The 24,646-nt window shown below is 48.0% G+C and overlaps 1 protein-coding gene across 4 annotated transcripts in view; it reads left to right on the top strand.

Annotated features, from left to right (window-relative positions):
• Positions 1-24,351, top strand: part of DMAP1 (DNA methyltransferase 1 associated protein 1) — a 68,657-nt gene extending 44,306 nt beyond the window's left edge. For all 4 annotated transcript variants that reach the window (XM_083157461.1, XM_083157460.1, XM_083157463.1 and 1 more), the window contains exons 9-11: positions 10,557-10,629; positions 12,342-12,628; positions 24,055-24,351. In XM_083157461.1, coding sequence (XP_083013587.1) covers positions 10,557-10,629; positions 12,342-12,628; positions 24,055-24,114 — 420 coding nt within the window. In that variant the 3' untranslated portion in view covers positions 24,115-24,351. The remainder of the gene's footprint in view (positions 1-10,556; positions 10,630-12,341; positions 12,629-24,054) is intronic.
• The last annotated feature ends 295 nt before the right edge of the window (positions 24,352-24,646 follow it).

A 24,646-nucleotide genomic window follows, 5' to 3' on the forward strand; every position in this document is an offset into this window, starting at 1 on the left:
TGTCCACCCTTCATTATACATAGGCAGCATTATAATATGGGCGTCCACCCTTCATTATACATAGGCAGCATTATAATATGGGCGTCCACCCTTCATTATACATAGGCAGCATTATAATATGGGTGTCCTCCCTTCATTATACATAGGCAGCATTATAATATGGGCGTCCTCCCTTCATTATACATTGGCAGCATTATAATATGGGCGTCCACCCCTCATTATACATAGGCAGCATTATAATATGGGCGTCCACCCCTCATTATACATAGGCAGCATTATAATATGGGTGTCCACCCTTCATTATACATAGGCAGCATTATAATATGGGCGTCCACCCCTCATTATACATAGGCAGCATTATAATATGGGTGTCCACCCTTCATTATACATAGGCAGCATTATAATATGGGTGTCCACCCTTCATTATACATAGGCAGCATTATAATATGGGTGTCCACCCCTCATTATACATAGGCAGCATTATAATATGGGTGTCCACCCCTCATTATACATAGGCAGCATTATAATATGGGCGTCCACCCTTCATTATACATAGGCAGCATTATAATATGGGCGTCCACCCTTCATTATACATAGGCAGCATTATAATATGGGTGTCCACCCTTCATTATACATAGGCAGCAATATAATATGGGTGTCCACCCTTCATTATACATAGGCAGCATTATAATATGGGCGTCCACCCTTCATTATACATAGGCAGCATTATAATATGGGCGTCCACCCTTCATTATACATAGGCAGCATTATAATATGGGTGTCCTCCCTTCATTATACATAGGCAGCATTATAATATGGGCGTCCTCCCTTCATTATACATTGGCAGCATTATAATATGGGCGTCCACCCCTCATTATACATAGGCAGCATTATAATATGGGCGTCCACCCCTCATTATACATAGGCAGCATTATAATATGGGTGTCCACCCTTCATTATACATAGGCAGCATTATAATATGGGCGTCCACCCCTCATTATACATAGGCAGCATTATAATATGGGCGTCCACCCTTCATTATAGATAGGCAGCATTATAATATGGGCGTCCACCCTTCATTATACATAGGCAGCATTATAATATGGGTGTCCACCCTTCATTATACATAGGCAGCATTATAATATGGGTGTCCACCCTTCATTATACATAGGCAGCATTATAATATGGGTGTCCACCCTTCATTATACATAGGCAGCATTATAATATGGGTGTCCACCCTTCATTATACATAGGCAGCAGTATAATATGGGTGTCCACCCTTCATTATACATAGGCAGCAGTATAATATGGGTGTCCACCCTTCATTATACATAGGCAGCAGTATAATATGGGTGTCCACCCCTCATTATACATAGGCAGCATTATAATATGGGTGTCCTCCCTTCATTATACATAGGCAGCATTATAATATGGGTGTCCACCCTTCATTATACATAGGCAGCATTATAATATGGGTGTCCACCCTTCATTATACATAGGCAGCATTATAATATGGGTGTCCACCCCTCATTATACATAGGCAGCATTATAATATGGGTGTCCACCCCTCATTATACATAGGCAGCATTATAATATGGGCGTCCACCCTTCATTATACATAGGCAGCATTATAATATGGGCGTCCACCCTTCATTATACATAGGCAGCATTATAATATGGGCGTCCACCCTTCATTATACATAGGCAGCATTATAATATGGGTGTCCTCCCTTCATTATACATAGGCAGCATTATAATATGGGCGTCCTCCCTTCATTATACATTGGCAGCATTATAATATGGGCGTCCACCCCTCATTATACATAGGCAGCCTTATAATATGGGCGTCCACCCTTCATTATACATAGGCAGCCTTATAATATGGGTGTCCACCCCTCATTATACATAGGCAGCATTATAATATGGGTGTCCACCCCTCATTATACATAGGCAGCATTATAATATGGGTGTCCACCCTTCATTATACATAGGCAGCATCATAATATGGGTGTCCACCCTTCATTATACATAGGCAGCATTATAATATGGGTGTCCACCCCTCATTATACATAGGCAGCATTATAATATGGGTGTCCACCCTTCATTATACATAGGCAGCATTATACTATGGGTGTACACCCCTCATTATACATAGGCAGCATTATAATATGGGTGTCCACCCTTCATTATACATAGGCAGCAATATAATATGGGTGTCCACCCTTCATTATACATAGGCAGCATTATAATATGGGTGTCCACCCTTCATTATACATAGGTAGCCTTATAATATGGGTGTCCTCCCTTCATTATACATAGGCAGCATTATAATATGGGTGTCCACCCCTCATTATACATAGGCAGCATTATAATATGGGTGTCCTCCCTTCATTATACATAGGCAGCATTATAATATGGGTGTCCACCCTTCATTATACATAGGCAGCATTATAATATGGGTGTCCACCCTTCATTATACATAGGCAGCATTATACTATGGGTGTACACCCCTCATTATACATAAGCAGCATTATAATATGGGTGTCCACCCTTCATTATACATAGGCAGCAATATAATATGGGTGTCCACCCTTCATTATACATAGGCAGCATTATAATATGGGTGTCCACCCCTCATTATACATAGGCAGCATTATAATATGGGTGTCCACCCCTCATTATACATAGGCAGCATTATAATATGGGTGTCCACCCCTCATTATACATAGGCAGCATTATACTATGGGTGTACACCCCTCATTATACATAGGCAGCATTATACTATGGGTGTACACCCCTCATTATACATAGGCAGCATTATAATATGGGTGTCCACCCCTCATTATACATAGGCAGCATTATACTATGGGTGTCCACCCTTCATTATACATAGGCAGCATTATAATATGTGTGTTCACCCTTCATTATACATAGGCAGCAATATAATATGGGCGTCCACCCTTCATTATACATAGGCAGCATTATAATATGGGTGTCCACCCCTCATTATACATAGGCAGCAATATAATATGGGTGTCCACCCTTCATTATACATAGGCAGCATTATACTATGGGTGTCCACCCTTCATTATACATAGGCAGCATTATAATATGTGTGTCCACCCCTCATTATACATAGGCAGCATTATAATATGGGTGTCCACCCCTCATTATACATAGGCAGCATTATAATATGGGTGTCCACCCTTCATTATACATAGGTAGCCTTATAATATGGGCGTCCACCCCTCATTATACATAGGCAGCATTATAATATGTGCGTTGACCCCCTTTTATTATAAATTGGACAGCATCCCCATTTAGGGTTCCCTCCCCTAAACGCCGCACACAGTGCCGGTCTCCTAATGATTGGAGATTATTGTTGTAGAGATCCCCCCCCCCTGTATTTATGTTTCTCCTGTGTGAGCGGTGCTCCTGCAGTTTAGGTACTAGTTTATTGCAGGGCCGGGGGAGCTGTAGTCCCTAAATCAGGGGAGACGTGTGTGTAATTATGCAGCAAGTTAGACTCCTCTTCAGGACCACGGGGAGAAGATGTCAAGTGTTGGAAAGCGGCCAAAGTATATTATTAACCTTAAACAAAATCATATAAGGGGAAATAAAAGCCAGCTAATCAGTTCCTGTGACAGAGGCCCCCTCCATCGCCCCCATAGTGTGGGGGTGTCCTCCGAGTGGGGATGTTAGGGGGGTGTCATTGGTAGGGTCCACTGATAATTCTACAGAGACGTGGCAGGATTGTAGGGACCCTGACTGAGAACGAGTTCTTATTTACTAGATCACAGGTTCTCAAACTCGGACCTCAGGTCATGTTGTTTATCGAGTCCCTTCTAGATCTTTTAAATGTGACCTATTTCTACTGTAGATGTACATGTCCAATAGTTCCCCCCCCCCCCCCCCCTCCCAGTCATAAAGTTGCATCATTTTAGTGTTTCAGGGGGGATTTATCAATACTTGGAGAGAGATAGTGGGGTCTATGTTCTAAGCCTTGGAGATGATATAACGACGGAGATAAAGTACCAGCCAATCAACTCAATTTTTATAAACGCAGCCTGTAAAATGACAGTTAGGAGCTGGTTGTTGGTACTTTATGTAAGTTCTTCTTACTGCTGTGTGACAGGGGGATGCAGTCAATTTACCTGCGGTCAAAATACTGACACTTTCAAAATATCAACATTCATTATGCTGGCATGGTCAAAAATGCTGACAGGTCAAAAAGTTAACATAGGTTTTTTGTTTTTTTAAACCGTCTTGTTCATACTTTACCAACCCGGTGGATGTGGTTGGGGAATATAATTGTGTGCCAAGCGCAGTGAGGTTCCGTGCCCGAAGCATGGCGAGAGGAGCAGGCCATGCGAGGGGACGCTGTACACTTACACGGTGTCCACGTCGACCTATGTCAATATAGACCAGATTTTTTTTTTTTAAATCATGTCTACTTTTTGACCTGTTGACATTTAAATGCTGGCATTTTGACCCTGTTGGCATCTTGGTTGTCAGTATTTTGACCATGTCGGTATTTTGATCTTGTCTGCATTTTTACCATCGGCCAATGGCGGTCGGTATTTTGACTGTAGATAAATCAGACTGAACTCGTTACAGGCTGTGGGGCAGATGTATGATAAATGCAAGGGTGATAAGGAGAGATAAACATCCAGCCAATCACATCCTAACTGCCATGTTACAGGCTGTGTTTGAAAAAAGTCAGTAAGGAGCTCATTGGCTGCACGTTTATCTCTCCTTATCACCCTTGCATAGTTAGATAGTGGTTGGTACCATGCTTGGATACATCGTCCCCTCTTGTTACAACGCTGGAGAGATCGTCCTCTTAGCTGTAGACCTGGAACCTAATCCTGGGCGAATAATATGCACGAGTGCGTTGAGTTTATGGAACTTTTAAAGGCCGATACCGCTGATCACCTGGCTTTGCGATATAATCGCTCTGAACACTGGCCATGTGAGGGTTAATCCTTTTCTGCTGCTATCTCCCTGGCACTTGGGCAGCGCGGTCACCCCGTGTGACGCCACCTCTAAATGTGTTTGGCTAACGGAGCTTACCTAACAGATTATCAGTGCTCTGTGAGTAATAGACCTGCTCATTTACTCATAATACATTCTGCATAGGGAGCAATCAAGCTTCATCACTCTTTAAGATGAATCGCCGCAGCCAGCTAAATTTTAAAGATATTAGTCTGACAGCAGCCGCATAAATCAGGACATTTTCTTAATGATGGTAAAATTAAAATATACTCTGGCTCCCAAGAGCCAATGAAGTCTCTCCGCGCGGAAGAGAGAGCAGCGCGCGGAAAGATAAATTAGTGAAAAGATTAATTGATTATATTTAGAGGGCGGAGGAAAAAAAAAAGTCCTATGTACGGAGGGCCTGGTGTTTCCTCTCCCAATAAACCTGGATGTACACAATCTACATCCGTATGGCGTCATTTTCTGCACCTCCTTATCTATGTCCGTCGTAGCAGTCAATGGTTCCGCGCGTTCGTTACAATATGTGTAAATAAAGTTTTTGTGATTTTTATTGTGAACGTTTAGCGAACAGCAGTCACATGGATTTTCTTTGCAAGCGGGTTGGTGCTGTCTGATAGAGGCGTGGAGGAGGGGCGGGCGTAGACCTGCAGCTGGGTGTACCGTGGACAGTGTACTCGGTGGCTGAGGAAGCACTGGGAACAGAATGAAGCGGAGAAGCTATAAGTAGTGTACATTATATGAGTGGCACCCTTATATACCAATACGCACGTCCTTCCACCTGTCAGGAGGCGTGTTTATTATGCAGGGGTCCCCAGGTTTGATCAGTGCTTAATGTATTGGTCACGGGGGTCAGCAGGTGTTGTGCAAGTCCGATTTGTTATGTCTGGCAGTTTTATATACTGACAAATTTATTTGGTAAATAGAATAAAAATGCTGTTTTGGAAAATCTACAAATGCTCAGATTACAGATTTCACCCATCAGACAATTGCTTACAAAATAATTTGTCAACTGAAATGTTATATGTCCCACATTGCTCGCTTTATTTGCCCGAGTTCCGCACCTTCACCTCATTTTTCATACTTACCTCGATGTCCACGGCGGCATCCTCTTCAGCGGCATCTCTGGTCCCAGGGATGCATTGCGCGAGTGCACACTCACTCAGTGCACTCCTGGGACTGGAGATGCCGCTGAAGAGGATCCTGAAGGATGCCGGTGGACCATTGGGGGGGCTCCACCAGGGGACCAGGTAAGTATGGAAAAGAAATATATTCCAAAATGCCAAAAAATCCCTTATCCAAATTGCTCGTTGTCCCGAGCATTTTGGATAAGGGATACTCAACCTGTGTGTGTGTGTGTGTGTGTGTGTGTGTGTGTGTATATATATATATATATATATATATATATATATATATATATATATATATATATATATATATATATATATATATATATATATATATATATATGTCACGAATAGAAAGAACGTCACTCCCAGCTCTTTAAAATTGCAAAAGACTTTATGTGTCTGTGCTGCCAACGGCGTTTCGAGCCTGTGGCTCGTCTTCAGGTTACTGTCCTGAAGACGAGCCACAGGCTCGAAACGCCGTTGGCAGCACAGACACATAAAGTCTTTTGCAATTTTAAAGAGCTGGGAGTGACGTTCTTTCTATTCGTGACATGCATGTACCAGAGTGACACTCTGGATGAACGGGCACCCGGGCCAAGACTTCCCAGTACGCTAAGAGGTGGCTTACAGTGCCGGACCCCTGCACAGATTTTATATATATATATATATATACTAGGGGATTCATCGCGCCCTACGGGCGCTCTTCACACCGTCGTAAGGGGCTGCGCCCCCTTAATTTGTGAACATTTGTATATGAGAAAGATGGTTAGAATTGTATGACAGATGCCTGTTTTGCAACTTGAGTTATAGGTGAAATGTGTTAAATAGAGAGCATATGATGTGGAAGGGGGTGTGTATTGTTTTGTTTAATTAAAAAGCGGTTACAGAGTAAGATGTACATTGATAGTGTGGATGGTACAGTGACATTTGTGGGTGTGGGGGGGGGGGGGCTGTGTGTGCATGTTGTTTAGGTGTGTGTGTGTGCAATAGTATAGCAGGGTGTTTTTGAGTCAGCGGCTCCCCACTGGCGGAGGTCACAACACAGGAAAACAGGAGGATGGGTAGTGATAGGGGTGTGTGGGCATAAGGGGGACTAAAGAGGAGGGTGGGAGATACTGTGCAGATTCTGCCAGTGGGTGAGGGTCCAGTGTGGCTGTACAGGAGTACAGGATGGTGGCCCTGAGTCAGTGTCTCCTCCTACTGGGTGGGAGTTAGTGTCTATGAGAGCAGGAGGCTGGGCTATGAGGCATGATAGGGGTATGTGGGCAACACAGCGTCAGCGTCTCCCCAGTGATGGAAGTTACGGTTCAGGAGAGCAGGAAGCTGGGTAGTGATAGGGGTGTGTGAGTATACGGGGGACTAAAGAGGGGCTTAGGGGTGCCGTGAATTGTGGGAGGGGCGCGGGGGGTGCCGTGAATCAAGGGAGGGAGGGGGCGCAGGTGTCCGCGAATCACGGGAGAGGGCGGGGGTCTGCAAAGCGTGGGAGGGGGCGTGAATTGCGGGAGGGGGGGTGAATCGTGGGAGGGGGGGTGCGCGGGGGTTCCGTGAATTGCGGGAGAGGGGGGCACGGGGCGCGATGAATCACCTAGTTGGTTATATATTCTTGTAGAAGGATGGTAGGATGTTGCTGTCATTCAGAATGCATTTACATTAACAGTAATAGTAGCAGTAAAAGATCTGACTTAAAACACCTACAGTAAAACAGAACAGGTGTTCTATATTATACAAAGAATTGGTTGATGATGTGTAGGTTGAAAAAATCAACACAGAAAGGTCAACACATGTAAATGTTGACATAAGTGTGGCACTTCATTGGTGTCCATGTCAACACATGAGAATGAATATGAAAAAAAAAAATTCTTCAAAAACTCATGTCAACCTTTTTCATTGTCGACCATAGCCGTGCAGTGTTTTGCATGTGCCATTTAATCCTGGGGTTGCCGTGAATCGCGAGCGGGGGTGAGGGGGAGGGAGGAGGTGAGGGGTGTCCGCGAATCACGGGAGGAGGGGTCGTGGGTGGATGCCGTGAATTGCGGGAGGGGGGGTCGCGGGGGGGTGTGGGTGCCGCGAATCATGGGAGGGGGGACGCGGGGGGTTGCAGTGAATCGTGGGAGGGTGAGTCGCGGGGGCGGGGGGTTTGCCGCAATGACAGGAGGGGGGGTCAGGGGGGGGGGGAATCGCGGTAGGGGGGGGGTTGCGGGGGGTGGGGGGTACCGCGAACCGCGGGAGGGGGGGCCCGGGGGGTTGGCGCAAATCGTGGGAGGGGGGGTCGCGGGGTGTCACGGGGTGGGGCCGCAAATCGCGGGAGTCGCCGCGAATTGCGGGGAGTGTGCTGCGAATCGCGGGAGGGGGGTCGCCGGGGGATGCTGCGAATCGCCACAAGAAAAAATCAACATAGATGTAAAATCAACATGTAAATGTTGACATAAGTGTGGCACTTCATTGGTGTCCATGTCGACACATGAGAATGAATATGAAAACATTGAAAAAGTGAAAAATAAATCTTCAAAAACTCATGTCAACCTTTTTCATTGTCGACCATAGCCATGTCAGTGTTTTACATGTGCCATTTAATCGTGGGGTTGCCGTGAATGGAGGGGGGGGGGGGGGGAGGTGCATACCTCCCAACATGACCCTCTCCAGGAGGGATACATTGCTCTGTTTCTGGACTTTCTTCTTAATTTATGGATTACCATCACCTGTGCTTAAACACCTTTCTTATCAATTACCCTGTTTAAAACAGGTGATGACAATCATATATTAAGATGGAAGTCCACAAACAGAGCATTCTGTCCCTCCTGGAGAGGGTCATGTTGGGAGGTATGGAGGTGTGGGGCGCTCACCTGGTTTGTCTGGTGAGTAGCTGTGTCTTTGCTGTGTAACATGGAGAGGCAGAGGGTGGGCTGGTTCTCTGTCATGTGAGCCAGTCATGTGAGTCAGAGGCTCCACCCAGCGTTACAGCTTCAGACACACTTTGAGTGACAGATGTAGCCAAATATATAAGAGATATATATATATATATATATATATATATATATATATATATATATATATATATATATATATATAATTTTTCTCTTTTATGAGTTTTCCCATATTGCCTATAGATTTATAGACTGTGGCGCGTGTGTGTATGTATATAATAATGATGTGTGCTACCTGTAAGGATGACGGCACACCATTCTGTCCTGTCGCTGCTGTCAGTATGAATCTTTTTATTCTGTTCCACTGTCTGATTAAAGTAATCTGTGTTAATTAAAAATATACCAGATTTTTTTTTTTTAAAGTCCCATACCCGTAACCCCCTTTATTAGCAAGAGGAATAAGAGGGCAGTGGCTCCCCGGTACTGTCAGCCAGGGGCGCCCACACCAGGCAGCGACGGGCATATATCGCTCTGTATCTGTCACAGTGGCAGCCGGGCCATGTAGCATCCTGTAATTACCAGCCAGACACTTCCTGCATCCAAGCTGCATGCGAACGACTTCACTGATACGGGAGCCGCCAGCATTTAAATAGCCCAGTAACAGTCGTTTGGTTAGTGGCCGTTTACTACTTGTCTAATTATTCACACCGAGCTAGTCCACTGAGCATTGTTAGAATCAAAGGGCCGGAGAGGCGTCCTAAATAGGTGCTGAAGCTGAGATTCGGCTGCCTCCTCTGTGGCCTTGTGATGCTGCGGAAATTTAGGCTGCGGAGTTGGTTGTGATCTTCCGCCGTGCAATTCAATAGGTAACAAGTGTCTGTTAAGTGATCCTATTTTTACTTCCTATTTTTTAATGAGTACCTGTAATTCGTTCTGCGCGCCGGGCCCCCGCAGCTTTCTGCTCTGCTGACTTACTCCTTGCTCCTGTCTTTTGTGGGCTTTCGGCCCCACTTCTGTGTTCAGTGTAACTTCTCGCCTCTTTGTTATATCACCTGATAAATGAATCCCCACTGCTCAGGGGTGCCGCCGGCAAGCGATAGAGAGAGAGGGAGCATCGTCTTACCCTAGAAGAATGATAAAACTCTGCTAAATAGGAACACGGCATCAAACTGGGCCATTGTGTGCGAGACATCCTGTAACTGAAACCTTTTCATCTTCATCCCTCGGCAGGAAGGCAGAAAGGTGATCTCTATCCCCCCCCGTTCTCTTTGTTAGCCCTTTTGGTTACAGCAGACAGCTACAAAATGGGATTTGTGCTAGGCCCACGGCAGAAGCTTTACAATGAGATGCACGCAGACCCTTCCCCGAAATCCGTGAGCCCACCGTCCCAGGCTCCGCTTCCTTTTGCTCTCTCTCTCTCCCCTACCTTTCTTTTTCTGTCTCTTTTCATTCTGCCGGTGCTTTTCTGAGCGATATAAAAAGAGATCCGTCTACCTTTTGAACTAGGAATCTGCGAGTGAGGCCTGACCGAGAGCTGTGTGGCTCCGTTCTACCTTTGTATTTGCAGATGAAACTCCCCGGCTCAGTTGGACAGAAGAAGATTAAAGCTCTGGATCAGATGCTATCGGAACTCGGAGTAGGTGAGTTTAGAAAAAAAAATAGGAGGGGGGGGGGGGTGGGGGGAAGCAGGGGAATAAAATCCACAGAGAGCGCTCTTTTGTAGTCCCAATGGACTGTTTTCTGTATTATTATCTCACTAATACAGAGAGTTTAGAGAGAGCCGTATACACAGGGTATTAAAAATAACATCTGGCGTTAAACCAATGTCTTATATTTTGTGTGTGTGTCCCGCCCCCCCCCTTCCCCGTGAAAGTATTATAGTCTGCTGTATTATATAGATTCATTCTAGATCTGCACTTTGGGCCTTATTCTAGTTCACTCTTTCTGACAAAATCCTTCTTAGATGGACAAAACCATGTGCACTGCAGGTGGGGCAGATGTAACATGTGCAGAGAGAATTCGTTTTGGGTGAGTTATTTTGTTTCTGTGCAGGGTAAATACTGGCTGCTTTATTTTTACACTGCAATATAGATCTCACTTTGAAGTAAAACCCCACCCAAATCTAATTCTCTCTGCACAAGTAACATCTGCCCCACCTGCAGTGCACAAGGATTTTGTCAGAGTGAACTAGAATAAGGCCCAAAGTGCTGTATTCTGTATGTATGCTATACTTGTTACCGGGCCTTATTCAGACCTGATCACTGATGGGAGATTTAGCAGAGCCCTGCGATCAGATAGCCTCGGCCCAGACAGAGTGAAACCCCGCCCCCTGTGCAAGTCTGCCAATGGCTTGTGAGAATCTCAGTGATTGGTGGCCAGCTGCAGAGCCATACGCAGCTCTCTCTCCATCTAAGGATTGTTCCAGTCTGTGCAGTCGGACATGGGTCACAGGGCCGACTTTAAGAAGGTTGACGGTCATCCGTTTTGGTCAACAGGCCATCGGTCGACACATTAAAAAGGTCAACATGGCTTAGGTTGACTGAGTCGAAAGGTCAGTACAAGGAAAATGTGTACCACGTCCCTTGGCATGGCTCGCCACGCTCCCCATGTTTCGGGCTACGCTCGGCACACTATTATATACTCCCTCTATGTCCACTGGGATAGTACAGAATGTAAAAACACCTGTTTTAGAAGAAAAAAATGTGAAATATGCATGGTGACCTATGACCTGTCGACTAAACGTGACCCTTCCACAACTATGCGATAGGATCAGGCTGATCCAGGCCGGAGCTGATGTCACAGACACTCCCTGAATACGCTTGTCTGCATTTTACCTAACACGCCCAGAAATTGGCCGGGCCACACCCACAAATGGTGGCTTCCTGTCAATCAATTTGCCGAACGGCTTGCAAATAGATAAATCTCTGAATTTTGAAGCTGTTTGGCCTTGCACTACACGCTCCGTACGTTATACGTAGTTGCACTACTGCACAGCCGCGATCACGTCTGATAACTCCCCTGTGGCAGAGACATGGACATAACTGCTGGGTAGAGGCACAGATAGTTGGGGAAAGGAGAACATGTAAGGGTGACCTGTGACCTACTCTTAGTGGAAGCTGCCACGTTGTGTACGAATTCCTGCTATCACCATGAGCCTTGTGTGTCTGCACATAGCAGTGCTCCTCACAGTGACTGTGATAACCATAACAGCAGGGTTTTCTGGGTAAGGCGTTGTACATGTGAGACACAGGAATTCCGTCACAAGAGATAGCGGACCGAGAACTGTGGCATCGGGGTCTGTGATGTAGGTAATAAAGAAGAGATTTTTTTTCTTTCCATTTATTCTCCGTAGATTTAAACCCGATGCCGACGGAGGAGATCGTGCAGATGTTCAACGAGCTGCGCAGTGATCTGGTGCTGGTCTATGAACTGAAACAGGCCTACTCCAACTGCGAGTACGAGCTGCAAATGCTGCGCCATCGCTTCGAAGCCTTGTCCAAAACTGGAATCACCGGCGTGGCTTTACCGGTGGAAGTATCGAGCGCAGATATTCAGGCAGCTGTCAGCACAGAGGAAATCAAGCTGGAAGTGAAAGATCCGATCATCGATGTTGTAGGAGCCCCTCTGACGCCTAACTCGGTGAGTGGAGCAATGCGCTTTCCTTGGTGAAAGAGGTGGGGCTCACGATAACTACAACTGTAATACAATCAGATAACTTCTTAGGAAGCCACAGACTGCGAGTTATATACTGGGAGGAGCAGGGTCCTCAGCAGCACAGAGTATGTCAGGATATGAGTGATGTGTCAGTGACATGGTGTGAGGGTGGGAATGGAGGCTGCAGGGTGTCAGACTGGGAGTTATATAGTGGGAGGAGCAGGGTCCCCAGCAGCACAGAGTATATCAGGAGATGAGAGATGTGTCAGTGAGGACAGGGCTGCATGTGACCGGGGCAGTAACATGATGTGATGAGGGGAATACGAGCAGCAGGAAGCCACAGACTGAGAGTTATATAGTGGGAGGAGCAGGGTCCCCAGCAGCACAGAGTATGTCAGGAGATGAGTGATGTACCAGTGACATGGTGTGAGGGTGGGAATGGAGGCTGCAGGGTGCCACAGACTGGGAGTTATATAGTGGGAGGAGCAAGGTCCCCAGCAGCACAGAGTATGTCAGGAGATGAGGGATGTGTCAGTAAGGACAGGGCTGCATGTGACAGGGGCAGTGACATGATGTGAGGAGGGGAATGGAGGCAGCAGGAAGCCACAGACTGAGCATTATATAGTGGGAGGAGCACTGTCCCCCAGCAGTACAGAGTATATCAGGAGATGAGGGATGTGTCAGTGAGGACAGGGCTGCATGTGACAGGGGCAGTGACATGATGTGAGGGGTGGAATAGAGACAGCAGGAAGCCACAGACTGAGAGTTATATAGTGGGAGGAGCAGGGTCCCCAGCAGTGCGTATGGGTCACAGGGTCAGTAGAACTTAGGCCAAAAGTCATTAGGTCGACCACTATAGGTTGACAGTCACTTGGTCGACACATGTAGTAGGTCTACATGCATTAGATTGACATGGTCATAAGGTCGACACAAGCATTAGCTCAACATGAAAAAGGTTGACATGAGTTTCTCATGTGTGTTTTTCTTTCTTTTTGTGCGTCTGTCAACTTAAGTCGACATGGAGACCGTATAGGTGTACGGCATCCCAGTCTATGCCCATTCAGATAGAAGTGTGAAAAACCACCTTAAAAAAAAAAAAAAAAAACATGAAAAACTCATGCTGACCTAATGCTTGTGTCGACCTAATAACCACGTCGACTAATTTCATGTGTTCAACTAGTGACTGTTGTCCTAATGCTGCAATTAAAACAGGCTCCTGGGGCCTGCTGCTGATGTCACAGACCCTCCCCTAGCAGGAACGCCCACCATTACTCATGGCACTCCCATACAACGGCCGGTTCCCACCCCCACACGCCCGCTCCCTGTCAATCATTGTGCGAAGGGCCTCCGATGAGACATTTTAGCAGGACCCAGGGCCATGCACATGAACACTGTATCAAAAATCGCCCAACGGCCGAATTTGGACCAGTGAAAACAGGTCTGAGTCAGGCCCTTAGAGATGAAGCATAGATACTGAAAATGACATGCAACTTCTAGGGCAGGAGGTGGTACTGTGCAGTTACACATCCATACTTTACATACTAAGCATAGATACTGAGAATTACATGCAACTTCTAGGGCAGGAGGTGGTACTGTGCAGTTACACATCCATACTGTACATACTGAGCATAGATACTGAGAATTACGTGCAACTTCTAGGGCAGGAGGTGGTACTGTGCAGTTACACATCCATACTGTACATACTGAGCACAGAGACTGAGAATTACATGCAACTTCTAGGGCAGGAGGTGGTACTGTGCAGTTACACATCCATACTGTACATACTGAGCACAGAGACTGAGAATTACATGCAACTTCTAGGGCAGGAGGTGGTACTGTGCAGTTACACATCCATACTGTACATACTAAGCACAGATACTGAGAATTACATGCAACTTCTAGGGCAGGAGGTGGTACTGTGCAGTTACACATCCATACTGTACATACTGAGCACAGAGACTGAGAATTACATGCAACTTCTAGGGCAGGAGGTGGTACTGTGCAGTTACACATCCATACTGTACATACTAAGCATAGATACTGAGAATTACATGCAACTTATAGGGCAGGAGGTGGTACTGTGCAGTTACACATCCATACTGTACATACTAAGCATAGATACTGAGAATTACATGCAACTTCTAGGGCAGGAGGTGGTACTGTGCAGTTACACATCCATACTGTACATACTGAGCATAGATACTGAGAATTACACGCAACTTCTAGGGCAGGAGGTGGTACTGTGCAGTTACACATCCATACTGTACATACTGAGCACAGAGACTGAGAATTACATGCAACTTCTAGGGCAGGAGGTGGTACTGTGCAGTTACACATCCATACTGTACATACTAAGCATAGATACTGAGAATTACATGCAACTTCTAGGGCAGGAGGTGGTACTGTGCAGTTACACATCCATACTGTACATACTGAGCATAGATACTGAGAATTACGTGCAACTTCTAGGGCAGGAGGTGGTACTGTGCAGTTACATCCATACTGTACATACTGAGCACAGAGACTGAGAATTACATGCAACTTCTAGGGCAGGAGGTGGTACTGTGCAGTTACACATCCATACTGTACATACTGAGCACAGATACTGAGAATTACATGCAACTTCTAGGGCAGGAGGTGGTACTGTGCAGTTACACATCCATACTGTACATACTGAGCATAGATACTGAGAATTACGTGCAACTTCTAGGGCAGGAGGTGGTACTGTGCAGTTACACATCCATACTGTACATACTGAGCACAGAGACTGAGAATTACATGCAACTTCTAGGGCAGGAGGTGGTACTGTGCAGTTACACATCCATACTGTACATACTAAGCACAGATACTGAGAATTACATGCAACTTCTAGGGCAGGAGGTGGTACTGTGCAGTTACACATCCATACTGTACATACTAAGCACAGATACTGAGAATTACATGCAACTTCTAGGACAGGAGGTGGTACTGTGCAGTTACACATCCATACTGTACATACTGAGCACAGATATTGAGAATTACATGCAACTTCTAGGGCAGGAGGTGGTACTGTGCAGTTACACATCCATACTGTACATACTAAGCATAGATACTGAGAATTACATGCAACTTCTAGGGCAGGAGGTGGTACTGTGCAGTTACACATCCATACTGTACATACTGAGCACAGATATTGAGAATTACATGCAACTTCTAGGGCAGGAGGTGGTACTGTGCAGTTACACATCCATACTGTACATACTGAGCATAGATACTGAGAATTACATGCAACTTACAGGGCAGGAGGTGGTACTGTGCAGTTACACATCCATACTGTACATACTGAGCATAGATACTGAGAATTACATGCAACTTACAGGGCAGGAGGTGGTACTGTACAGTTACATCCATACTGTACATACTGAGCACAGATACTGAGAATTACATGCAACTTCTAGGGCAGGCTGGGTTTGAAATATGACAGGTAGGAGCTGATTGGCTGGCTGTTCATCACTCTCCATTTTATCACTTTTTGAAGCTTGATACCTCTGGCCCTAAGACTGGGTGTGGTACAGGGGTCCAACAGTCGGGCTAACGGTCATTAGCCCGACATCGGGTTCCCGACTGGCCGGACTCAGACAGCATGGCGGAGCGCAACAAAGCCCCTTGCGGGCTTGCTGCTCTTGTCAACGCTGCGGGCACGGTGGCTTGCTACGCTCACCACCTATTCTATTCTCCCTCTATGGGGGTCGTGGACCCCCATGAGGGAGAATAGCTGACGGCCGTCGGGAACCCGTCTGACGGTGTTTTAACAGTCGGGATCCCCACGTCGGGTAAATGACTGTCGGGACCCTGTCCGGCACCCCTAAGACTTGCTTCCTAGAGGTAACTCCAGCTGGGTAACATAATGGGAGTCCAGCCAGACTTTCCAGTTTCCCCTACTCGTCCAACCAATAGAAACCACCGATATATCTGATTCCGTTACTCCACCTGCACAATCCGCATTCACTGGTCAGGTTTATGGCACAGAATAGTCATCAGCCGCCCATAACAAGGGCATGACAGCGGGCAGAACCACCGGGGTGTACCCAATATACTGAACATAGTGTTCATTCTAGCACCCGTACCGTTCCTCTTCCCTGCCTTAGGTGTAGCGCTATGCTATGGTGGCACTAGCACAGTGTGGTCTTATTTCAGTATTGCTATGCAGACCACACTGTGCTAGAAGCAGCACAGCAGAGAGCGACAGCCCAGGCAGGGAAGAGGAACTGCACAGGATTTCAAAGCTGCAGGGTGCTAGAATGAACATGAGTGATATACTGTAGCACTCGCAGAATGTGGGGCTCCCCCCACGTGTCCCTATCTTCGCCCTTCTATTTCCTTGGTATCACTACTGTGTAAGTCTGTAATTAGTTGGCGACATACAAGGACATCCCTGGTATGTAATGTATTCTGTCTTATAAGTTATCACCGCACAAGCATGTAATAGTAATGTAAAGCCAGAGACCACATGGACCCTTTGCCCCCAGGCCTCACAGAAATAATAATTACCCTGGTAAGCTGACATGCCTGCAGATAATCCACATCTCGCTGACAGCCGCCTAAGCCGCTTACTACTGTATATACTCTTCTACTATACGTAGAGAGGGGCTGTGATGTGTCAGGCTGATAATGTGCTCCCTACTTTATACAGAAATGCAGAATATATTGTGATTTACAGGAGTCTTATCTGTCCCCTGCAGAGGTGCCACGGGGATCTGGGTGACTTCCCGGCTCTTATCTGGTGTCTGATGGGAAATACAGCCCCCCCAGGTGTCTCCTCAGTGTGGTCAGCCCTCCAGAACGCTCCCTCGCATTGTTCGCATTCGTTCAGATGAGTCAGCTTGATAAGAAAATTTTGAAGTAATACTTCTGTAAAGTGGCTTGTCACCTCGCGGCCTGATGTTGGCTGACCGAAAATTTGCCCCTATTGATTGGGGCAAAGGTTTATACCTGCAGCGTTGCCTCAGGACAGTCGTCTGTAACGTGGCGGTTACATCATGTGATCAATATTTCCTTTGGAATGGAAATGAATTACTTTGCATGTGAAGCAGAGAAAGTCTGTTCTCAGAAAGGGAGCGCTTGCTGCTGACGTGTTACCTGTGCTGTGTCGTACAGTGCACGGGAGACGTGTTACCAGCGGCTGTGTCGTACAGCGCAGGGAGCCGTGTTACCTGAGGCTGTGTCGTACAGCGCGCGGGAGCCGTGTTACCTGAGGCTGTGTCGTACAGCGCACGGGAGCCGTGTTACCTGCGGCTGTGTCGTACAGCGCACGTGTTACCTGCGGCTGTGGCGTACAGTGCACGGGAGACTTGTTACCTGCGGCTGTGTCGTACAGTGCACGGGAGCCGTGTTACCAGCGGCTGTGTCGTACAGCGCAGGGAGCCGTGTTACCTGAGGCTGTGTCGTACAGCGCGCGGGAGCCGTGTTACCTGAGGCTGTGTCGTACAGCGCACGGGAGCCGTGTTACCTGCGGCTGTGTCGTACAGCGCACGGGAGCCGTGTTACCTGCGGCTGTGGCGTACAGTGCACGGGAGACTTGTTACCTGCGGCTGTGTCGTACAGTGCACGGGAGCCGTGTTACCAGCGGCTGTGTCGTACAGCGCAGGGAGCCGTGTTACCTGAGGCTGTGTCGTACAGCGCACGGGAGCCGTGTTACCTGCGGCTGTGGCGTACAGCGCACGGGAGACTTGTTACCTGCGGCTGTGGCGTACAGTGCACGGGAGCCGTGTTACCAGCGGCTGTGTCGTACAGCGCAGGGAGCCGTGTTACCTGAGGCTGTGTCGTACAGCGCACGGGAGCCGTGTTACCTGCGGCTGTGGCGTACAGTGCACGGGAGACTTGTTACCTGCGGCTGTGTCGTACAGTGCACGGGAGCCGTGTTACCAGCGGCTGTGTCGTACAGCGCAGGGAGCCGTGTTACCTGAGGCTGTGTCGTACAGCGCACGGGAGCCGTGTTACCTGCGGCTGTGGCGTACAGCGCACGGGAGCCGTGTTACCTGCGGCTGTGGCGTACAGTGCACGGGAGACTTGTTACCTGCGGCTGTGTCGTACAGTGCACGGGAGCCGTGTTACCAGCGGCTGTGTCGTACAGCGCAGGGAGCCGTGTTACCTGAGGCTGTGTCGTACAGCGCACGGGAGCCGTGTTACCTGCGGCTGTGGCGTACAGCGCACGGGAGACTTGTTACCTGCGGCTGTGTCGTACAGTGCACGGGAGACGTGTTACCAGCGGCTGTGTCGTACAGCGCAGGGAGCCGTGTTACCTGAGGCTGTGTCGTACAGCGCACGGGAGCCGTGTTACCTGCGGCTGTGGCGTACAGCGCACGGGAGACTTGTTACCTGCGGCTGTGTCGTACAGTGCACGGGAGCCGTGTTACCAGCGGCTGTGTCGTACAGCGCAGGGAGCCGTGTTACCTGAGGCTGTGTCGTACAGCGCACGGGAGCCGTGTTACCTGCGGCTGTGGCGTACAGCGCACGGGAGACTTGTTACCTGCGGCTGTGTCGTACAGTGCACGGGAGACGTGTTACCAGCGGCTGTGTCGTACAGCGCAGGGAGCCGTGTTACCTGAGGCTGTGTCGTACAGCGCACGGGAGCCGTGTTACCTGCGGCTGTGTCGAACAGCGCACGGGAGCCGTGTTACCTGCGGCTGTGGCGTACAGCGCACGGGAGACTTGTTACCTGCGGCTGTGGCGTACAGCGCACGGGAGACTTGTTACCTGCAGCTGTGGCGTACAGCCCACTGTAGGCGTGTTAGCTGTGGCGTACAGCGATTGGGAGCCGTGTTACCTGCGGCTGTGTCGTACAGCGCACGGGAGACTTGTTAGCTGTGGCGTACAGCGCACGGGAGACTTGTTACCTGCGGCTGTGGCGTACAGCGCACGGGAGACTTGTTACCTGCGGCTGTGTCGTACAGTGCACGGGAGACGTGTTACCAGCGGCTGTGTCGTACAGCGCAGGGAGCCGTGTTACCTGAGGCTGTGTCGTACAGCGCACGGGAGCCGTGTTACCTGCGGCTGTGGCGTACAGCGCACGGGAGACTTGTTACCTGCGGCTGTGTCGTACAGTGCACGGGAGCCGTGTTACCAGCGGCTGTGTCGTATAGCGCAGGGAGCCGTGTTACCTGAGGCTGTGTCGTACAGCGCACGGGAGCCGTGTTACCTGCGGCTGTGGCGTACAGCGCACGGGAGACTTGTTACCTGCGGCTGTGTCGTACAGTGCACGGGAGACGTGTTACCAGCGGCTGTGTCGTACAGCGCAGGGAGCCGTGTTACCTGAGGCTGTGTCGTACAGCGCACGGGAGCCGTGTTACCTGCGGCTGTGTCGAACAGCGCACGGGAGCCGTGTTACCTGCGGCTGTGGCGTACAGCGCACGGGAGCCGTGTTACCTGCGGCTGTGGCGTACAGCGCACGGGAGACTTGTTACCTGCGGCTGTGGCGTACAGCGCACGGGAGACTTGTTACCTGCAGCTGTGGCGTACAGCCCACTGTAGGCGTGTTAGCTGTGGCATACAGCGATTGGGAGCCGTGTTTCCTGCGGCTGTGTCGTACAGCGCACGGGAGACTTGTTAGCTGTGGCGTACAGCGCACGGGAGACTTGTTACCTGCGGCTGTGGCGTACAGCGCACGGAAGACTTGTTACCTGCAGCTGTGGCATACAGCCCACCGTAGGCGTGTTAGCTGTGGCGTACAGCGCACGGGAGCCGTGTTACCTGCAGCTGTGGTGTACAGCACCCTGGACACGGTTTGGCTGTGGCGTACAGCGCATGGGAGACGTGTTACCTGCGACTGTCGTACAGCGAACGTCAGACTGGACTCTGTGAACTGACTTGCTGGGTATGTAGGAGAGATGTTACTTGTGTAGGGACACGTAGAATATGTGCAGGTATCTCCTAGAACCGGTACCGGAGATGCTGCCTGTTATGTGACCGGTGAGAGCGCTGTTACCTGCATGAGCCGCGCAGTCAGCTCACGGTTAATATGACCTGGTCTTTGACATATTTCAGAGAAGTATAATCAAGTTAATTTACTGCAAGGCAAATTCATTACCTAAAGGAGGCCCATGTTAAATACAGCACTGACCTTTACCGGCTGATTACACAAAGACGACACAATTAGATTAGTCCAAGACAAAAGGTCAGATGCATTCACACTGTGGCCATTTTACACTACCTTGGAACAGAAATCGCACAGGGGCCCGTAGGGAAAATAGGGGCCGGAACTAGAATCTCCCCCCCCCCCCCATCTGCTCTTTCATCCAAGTTATGCATTCTGCTGCCTGATCCTCCGTAGCGCGGCCTCGGATTGTGCGATGATAACGTCACTCACTCATTTCTCTGAGGCCGCAGCCAAGTGATTGTTCTTTTATTTTAATATGGGAAACTTAACTCTGGGGGTTCTTACATTCCAGGACTCTGGTATAGAGGGCGTCCCCTGCACCCTTTAATTGCCTCAGTTCCATTGCAGTTCTCCCTTCTTATAATGGGTCATTCATTATATTAGCCAGTTTTCTGTATTCCTTTGGAATCGGCTCACTTCTTGACTCGCTCTGTTGGAGAGATGTTTTACAAACATATTTATTAATGTTTGGCTGCCATGTGGGTTAACTCCTCTGCGGAGCACAACAACATTGTCACAATAGAGTGACAACAAACCTCGGTCCTGGTGGTCTGCCCAGTTATATTATAGAGAGAGGGTACTGTAGGAGAGACAGATTTATTTCTCTTATAGAACTCGCTTGGTACATGTTGGCTGAAATCTCCAACCCGCGACAGTAGGTACAAACAACTTTTAATATGATCATTTTTGTACCATTGGGAGGTATCAACCACATTCTCACCTGTAGGTGGCGCTCTGTGACATTTATCTGCACAATAAGTCAGAAGGCCTGACCCCTGAGGCTGCTGGTACATTGCCCAATTAATGGGGGTTTTTTTAACCAGAAATTTAGGGGTTTCTTTACAAAGTTCTATTGAAGACTGGATGTTGCTGTGGGCAACCAATTAGATTCTAGCTAGTATAGAAATAAATAAGTAGATTCTGGTTGGTTGCCTATAGCAACCTCTCACCTTCAAAGAACCCCTTAATGTCCATCAAACTAGAAATGTTGTTTTTTTCCCTCCAAATCCACATATTCTCCTCTGAAGACTGGATTACTGTGCTGCTCTGACTGCGGAGATATTGCCTGGTTGTCCTATAATAAGGGTTGCACAGGATTTACAGGACACAACACTGAGGCGTCTGTTTCCTCCCACAATGCACTGCATTGGGTACATCATGTACAGGGAGTGGGGTAATACATGAATCCTGTCCCTGATGGCTCTGCCTCACTTTCACTAGCTTCCCCCGAGTCTAAGTGACCCCTTGAGGGAGACTGAAGGTCTTGTACAGACAAAGCCCAGCTCGGAGCAGATTAGTTCCATGCTGAAGTTCGGCCAGATACTCTAGATTAGAACAGCGTTTGATTCTGTAAACTCTCACTCCAGTCATCCGTCCCTAATGAGTTGGCTGTCCCAGAATGCCTCACAACGCAGGCCTTTGTTCCCGCTCTTAGAAGTCGTCCCACTAATGGGCAAAAGAAAAAGACCCCGCGTTCTATGAAGTCTGCGGCTGTGAGTCAGAATTAGACGACTTTTAAGCTTTCCCCAGCTGCACTCGCGTCGGCTCCTTGTTTTGTTCAGCTGATTTGAAACCTGGAAGTTACATTGTTAAGATCAATGCTCTCGCTTTCATTGTGGATGGAGGTAGAATGTATGAATAAAAAAGGGACAAAAACACACACACACACACATTTCCCAAGACGTGAATGACTACTAACACAACCCTGTGATCACTTCGATCGATGCAGATTTGCTTGGTTATTGTGGAAAGTATTAAAACCGCGTTGATCGGTTTACGTGCCTCCAATAGGGCATCTCTGATTAGTAATACGGACGCCAGGTTCAAGCACTGCAGCCATGATAGACTAATGTGCCCGTCTCTGATTGCCATAGCGGCCAGCGTGGGGCGCTGTTGCAATGACTACACTCATCTCTCTTAGAACGTCCAGCCTTCACGGCTATACATAAATGCAGATGTTCTAAGTAGTTGATTGGTTCGGAGTTTACGGTTTCCATGTCCGATAATGGGTTACATCCCTGCAGGGGGTTACTGTATGAGGGTGGGAGGGGGGTTGTAGACATTTTGCCGAGGGGGCTCATACCAAGTCTTACATGGAAGATAAATTTGATCAGATGACACATTTGAAAAATGAATGTGATTTTCTTTCACATCTTATGAATATGACGGAGGACTGGTGTCCAGGAATGAGTGAGGGACATAATTCCTTTATATTTCCCTGTTAATGAGCAGAGGGAAATGAAGATCGTATTTACATACATTATATTAGTCCAGATGCCCTGACGGCTGGGGAACGCAAACCATTTCCTGACGTCTACTAATGAGCTGATCGTTCCTCAGCCACTTTATGGAATTTGGGACCATTTTTCCTACCCCCCACGCCTACACAATACAAGTCAACCTGTGGGGAAGGGTTTTTAACAAACCGGCATTAGTGCGGTTGGCCAAAATGTACATGGAGACGATTGAATCAGGAAAATAAATAGTTACCCGGACATTCTTCTACCCAAAAGTGAAGCGTTACTTCAATACTGTGCCATAAATAATAGAGACCCATTCTCTCGCCCCCTAGTGTCAGGTCAGATATGAGCGCTCAGCTGTAGTATACGGGGTACTAGTCTGGGAAATGAGCTGTAATGATCTGTGGCTAGTGTTCATTCTAGCACCCGCCATCCTTGAAAACCCATGCAGTTCCTGTTCCCTGCCTGGGATGTTGCTGTCTGCTATGGTGTTCCTAGCACAGGTCTGGTTTGCATATCAGTGCTGATATACAGACCACACTGTGCTAGAAGCACTACAGCAGACAGTGACTCCCCAGGCAGGGAAGAGGAACCGCATGGGTTTTCAAAGATAGCGGGTGCTAGAATGAACACTATCTGTGGCCTATAGCACTGATACTTACAGTACACAGCCACCCTATTGGCTGTTTCTGCTGAGGGGGGGGGGGGGGGGCCTAAAGCCACACCCATACCTGTGGTATGGACAGACAAAATGCCTGTAATAACAAATGTGACTGACAAATTGCGCACGGGTAATACTACAGCGCAATACACATATAACCTTTTGGACTACACTAAAACTGTGTTTTGTGTAACGTTGGGAGGTTTTCTACAGAACAAAAAAGCATTTTAATTAGAAATACGTTTGTATTGCTATAAGGGGGACCGGTTTATTACACCTGTCCAATGATTTATGTACTGACAGCAGCCCTCTATGGGTTTTTTGTAGTTCTTTTCCTTTATCTGTGTATTAATGTTTCTGTGTATTCTCCACACAGCGAAAGCGCCGGGAATCTGCCTCCAGCTGTTCGTCCGTGAAGAAGATGAAGAAGCCTTGAGGTGGTTGGCACAGCGGCCAGCGAGAAACATTGGGTCAGCTCCAGTGTGTGGTGGGTGAGGGCCAGGGGGAGCCGCTGACCTTCTGCATTCGCCACGGTTTTAGCTCTATCTATATTTTATGTTTTGTGATTAGGAATTCAGATACCACCAAGTAACAGATGGTTTCTGCTGTACGGACTCACGTAGGGGCTGGTTCCTGTACCTGCATTAAAGGATGTTCCACATTGTTCTCCGCACATGACGCCTGTTGTTCTCCGCACATGACGCCTGTTGTTCTCCGCACATGACGCCTGTTGTTCTCCGCACATGACGCCTGTTGTTCTCCGCACATGACGCCTGTTGTACTCCGCACATGACGCCTGTTGTACTCCGCACATGACGCCTGTTGTTCTCCGCACATGACGCCTGGATTTCCGATGAGCGTTTTATTCTGTGCCTTTTACATTTACGTTCTGTTGCTACGTAGTCCCAATGATGGGGGATGGGTCTCGTGGCTGGGAGTCTGCTGCTTGTGAAATGGTGACAATGTGT

This window comes from Crinia signifera, chromosome 8, assembly GCF_055691185.1.
Source record: "Crinia signifera chromosome 8, ASM5569118v1, whole genome shotgun sequence".
NCBI lineage: Eukaryota > Metazoa > Chordata > Amphibia > Anura > Myobatrachidae > Crinia > Crinia signifera.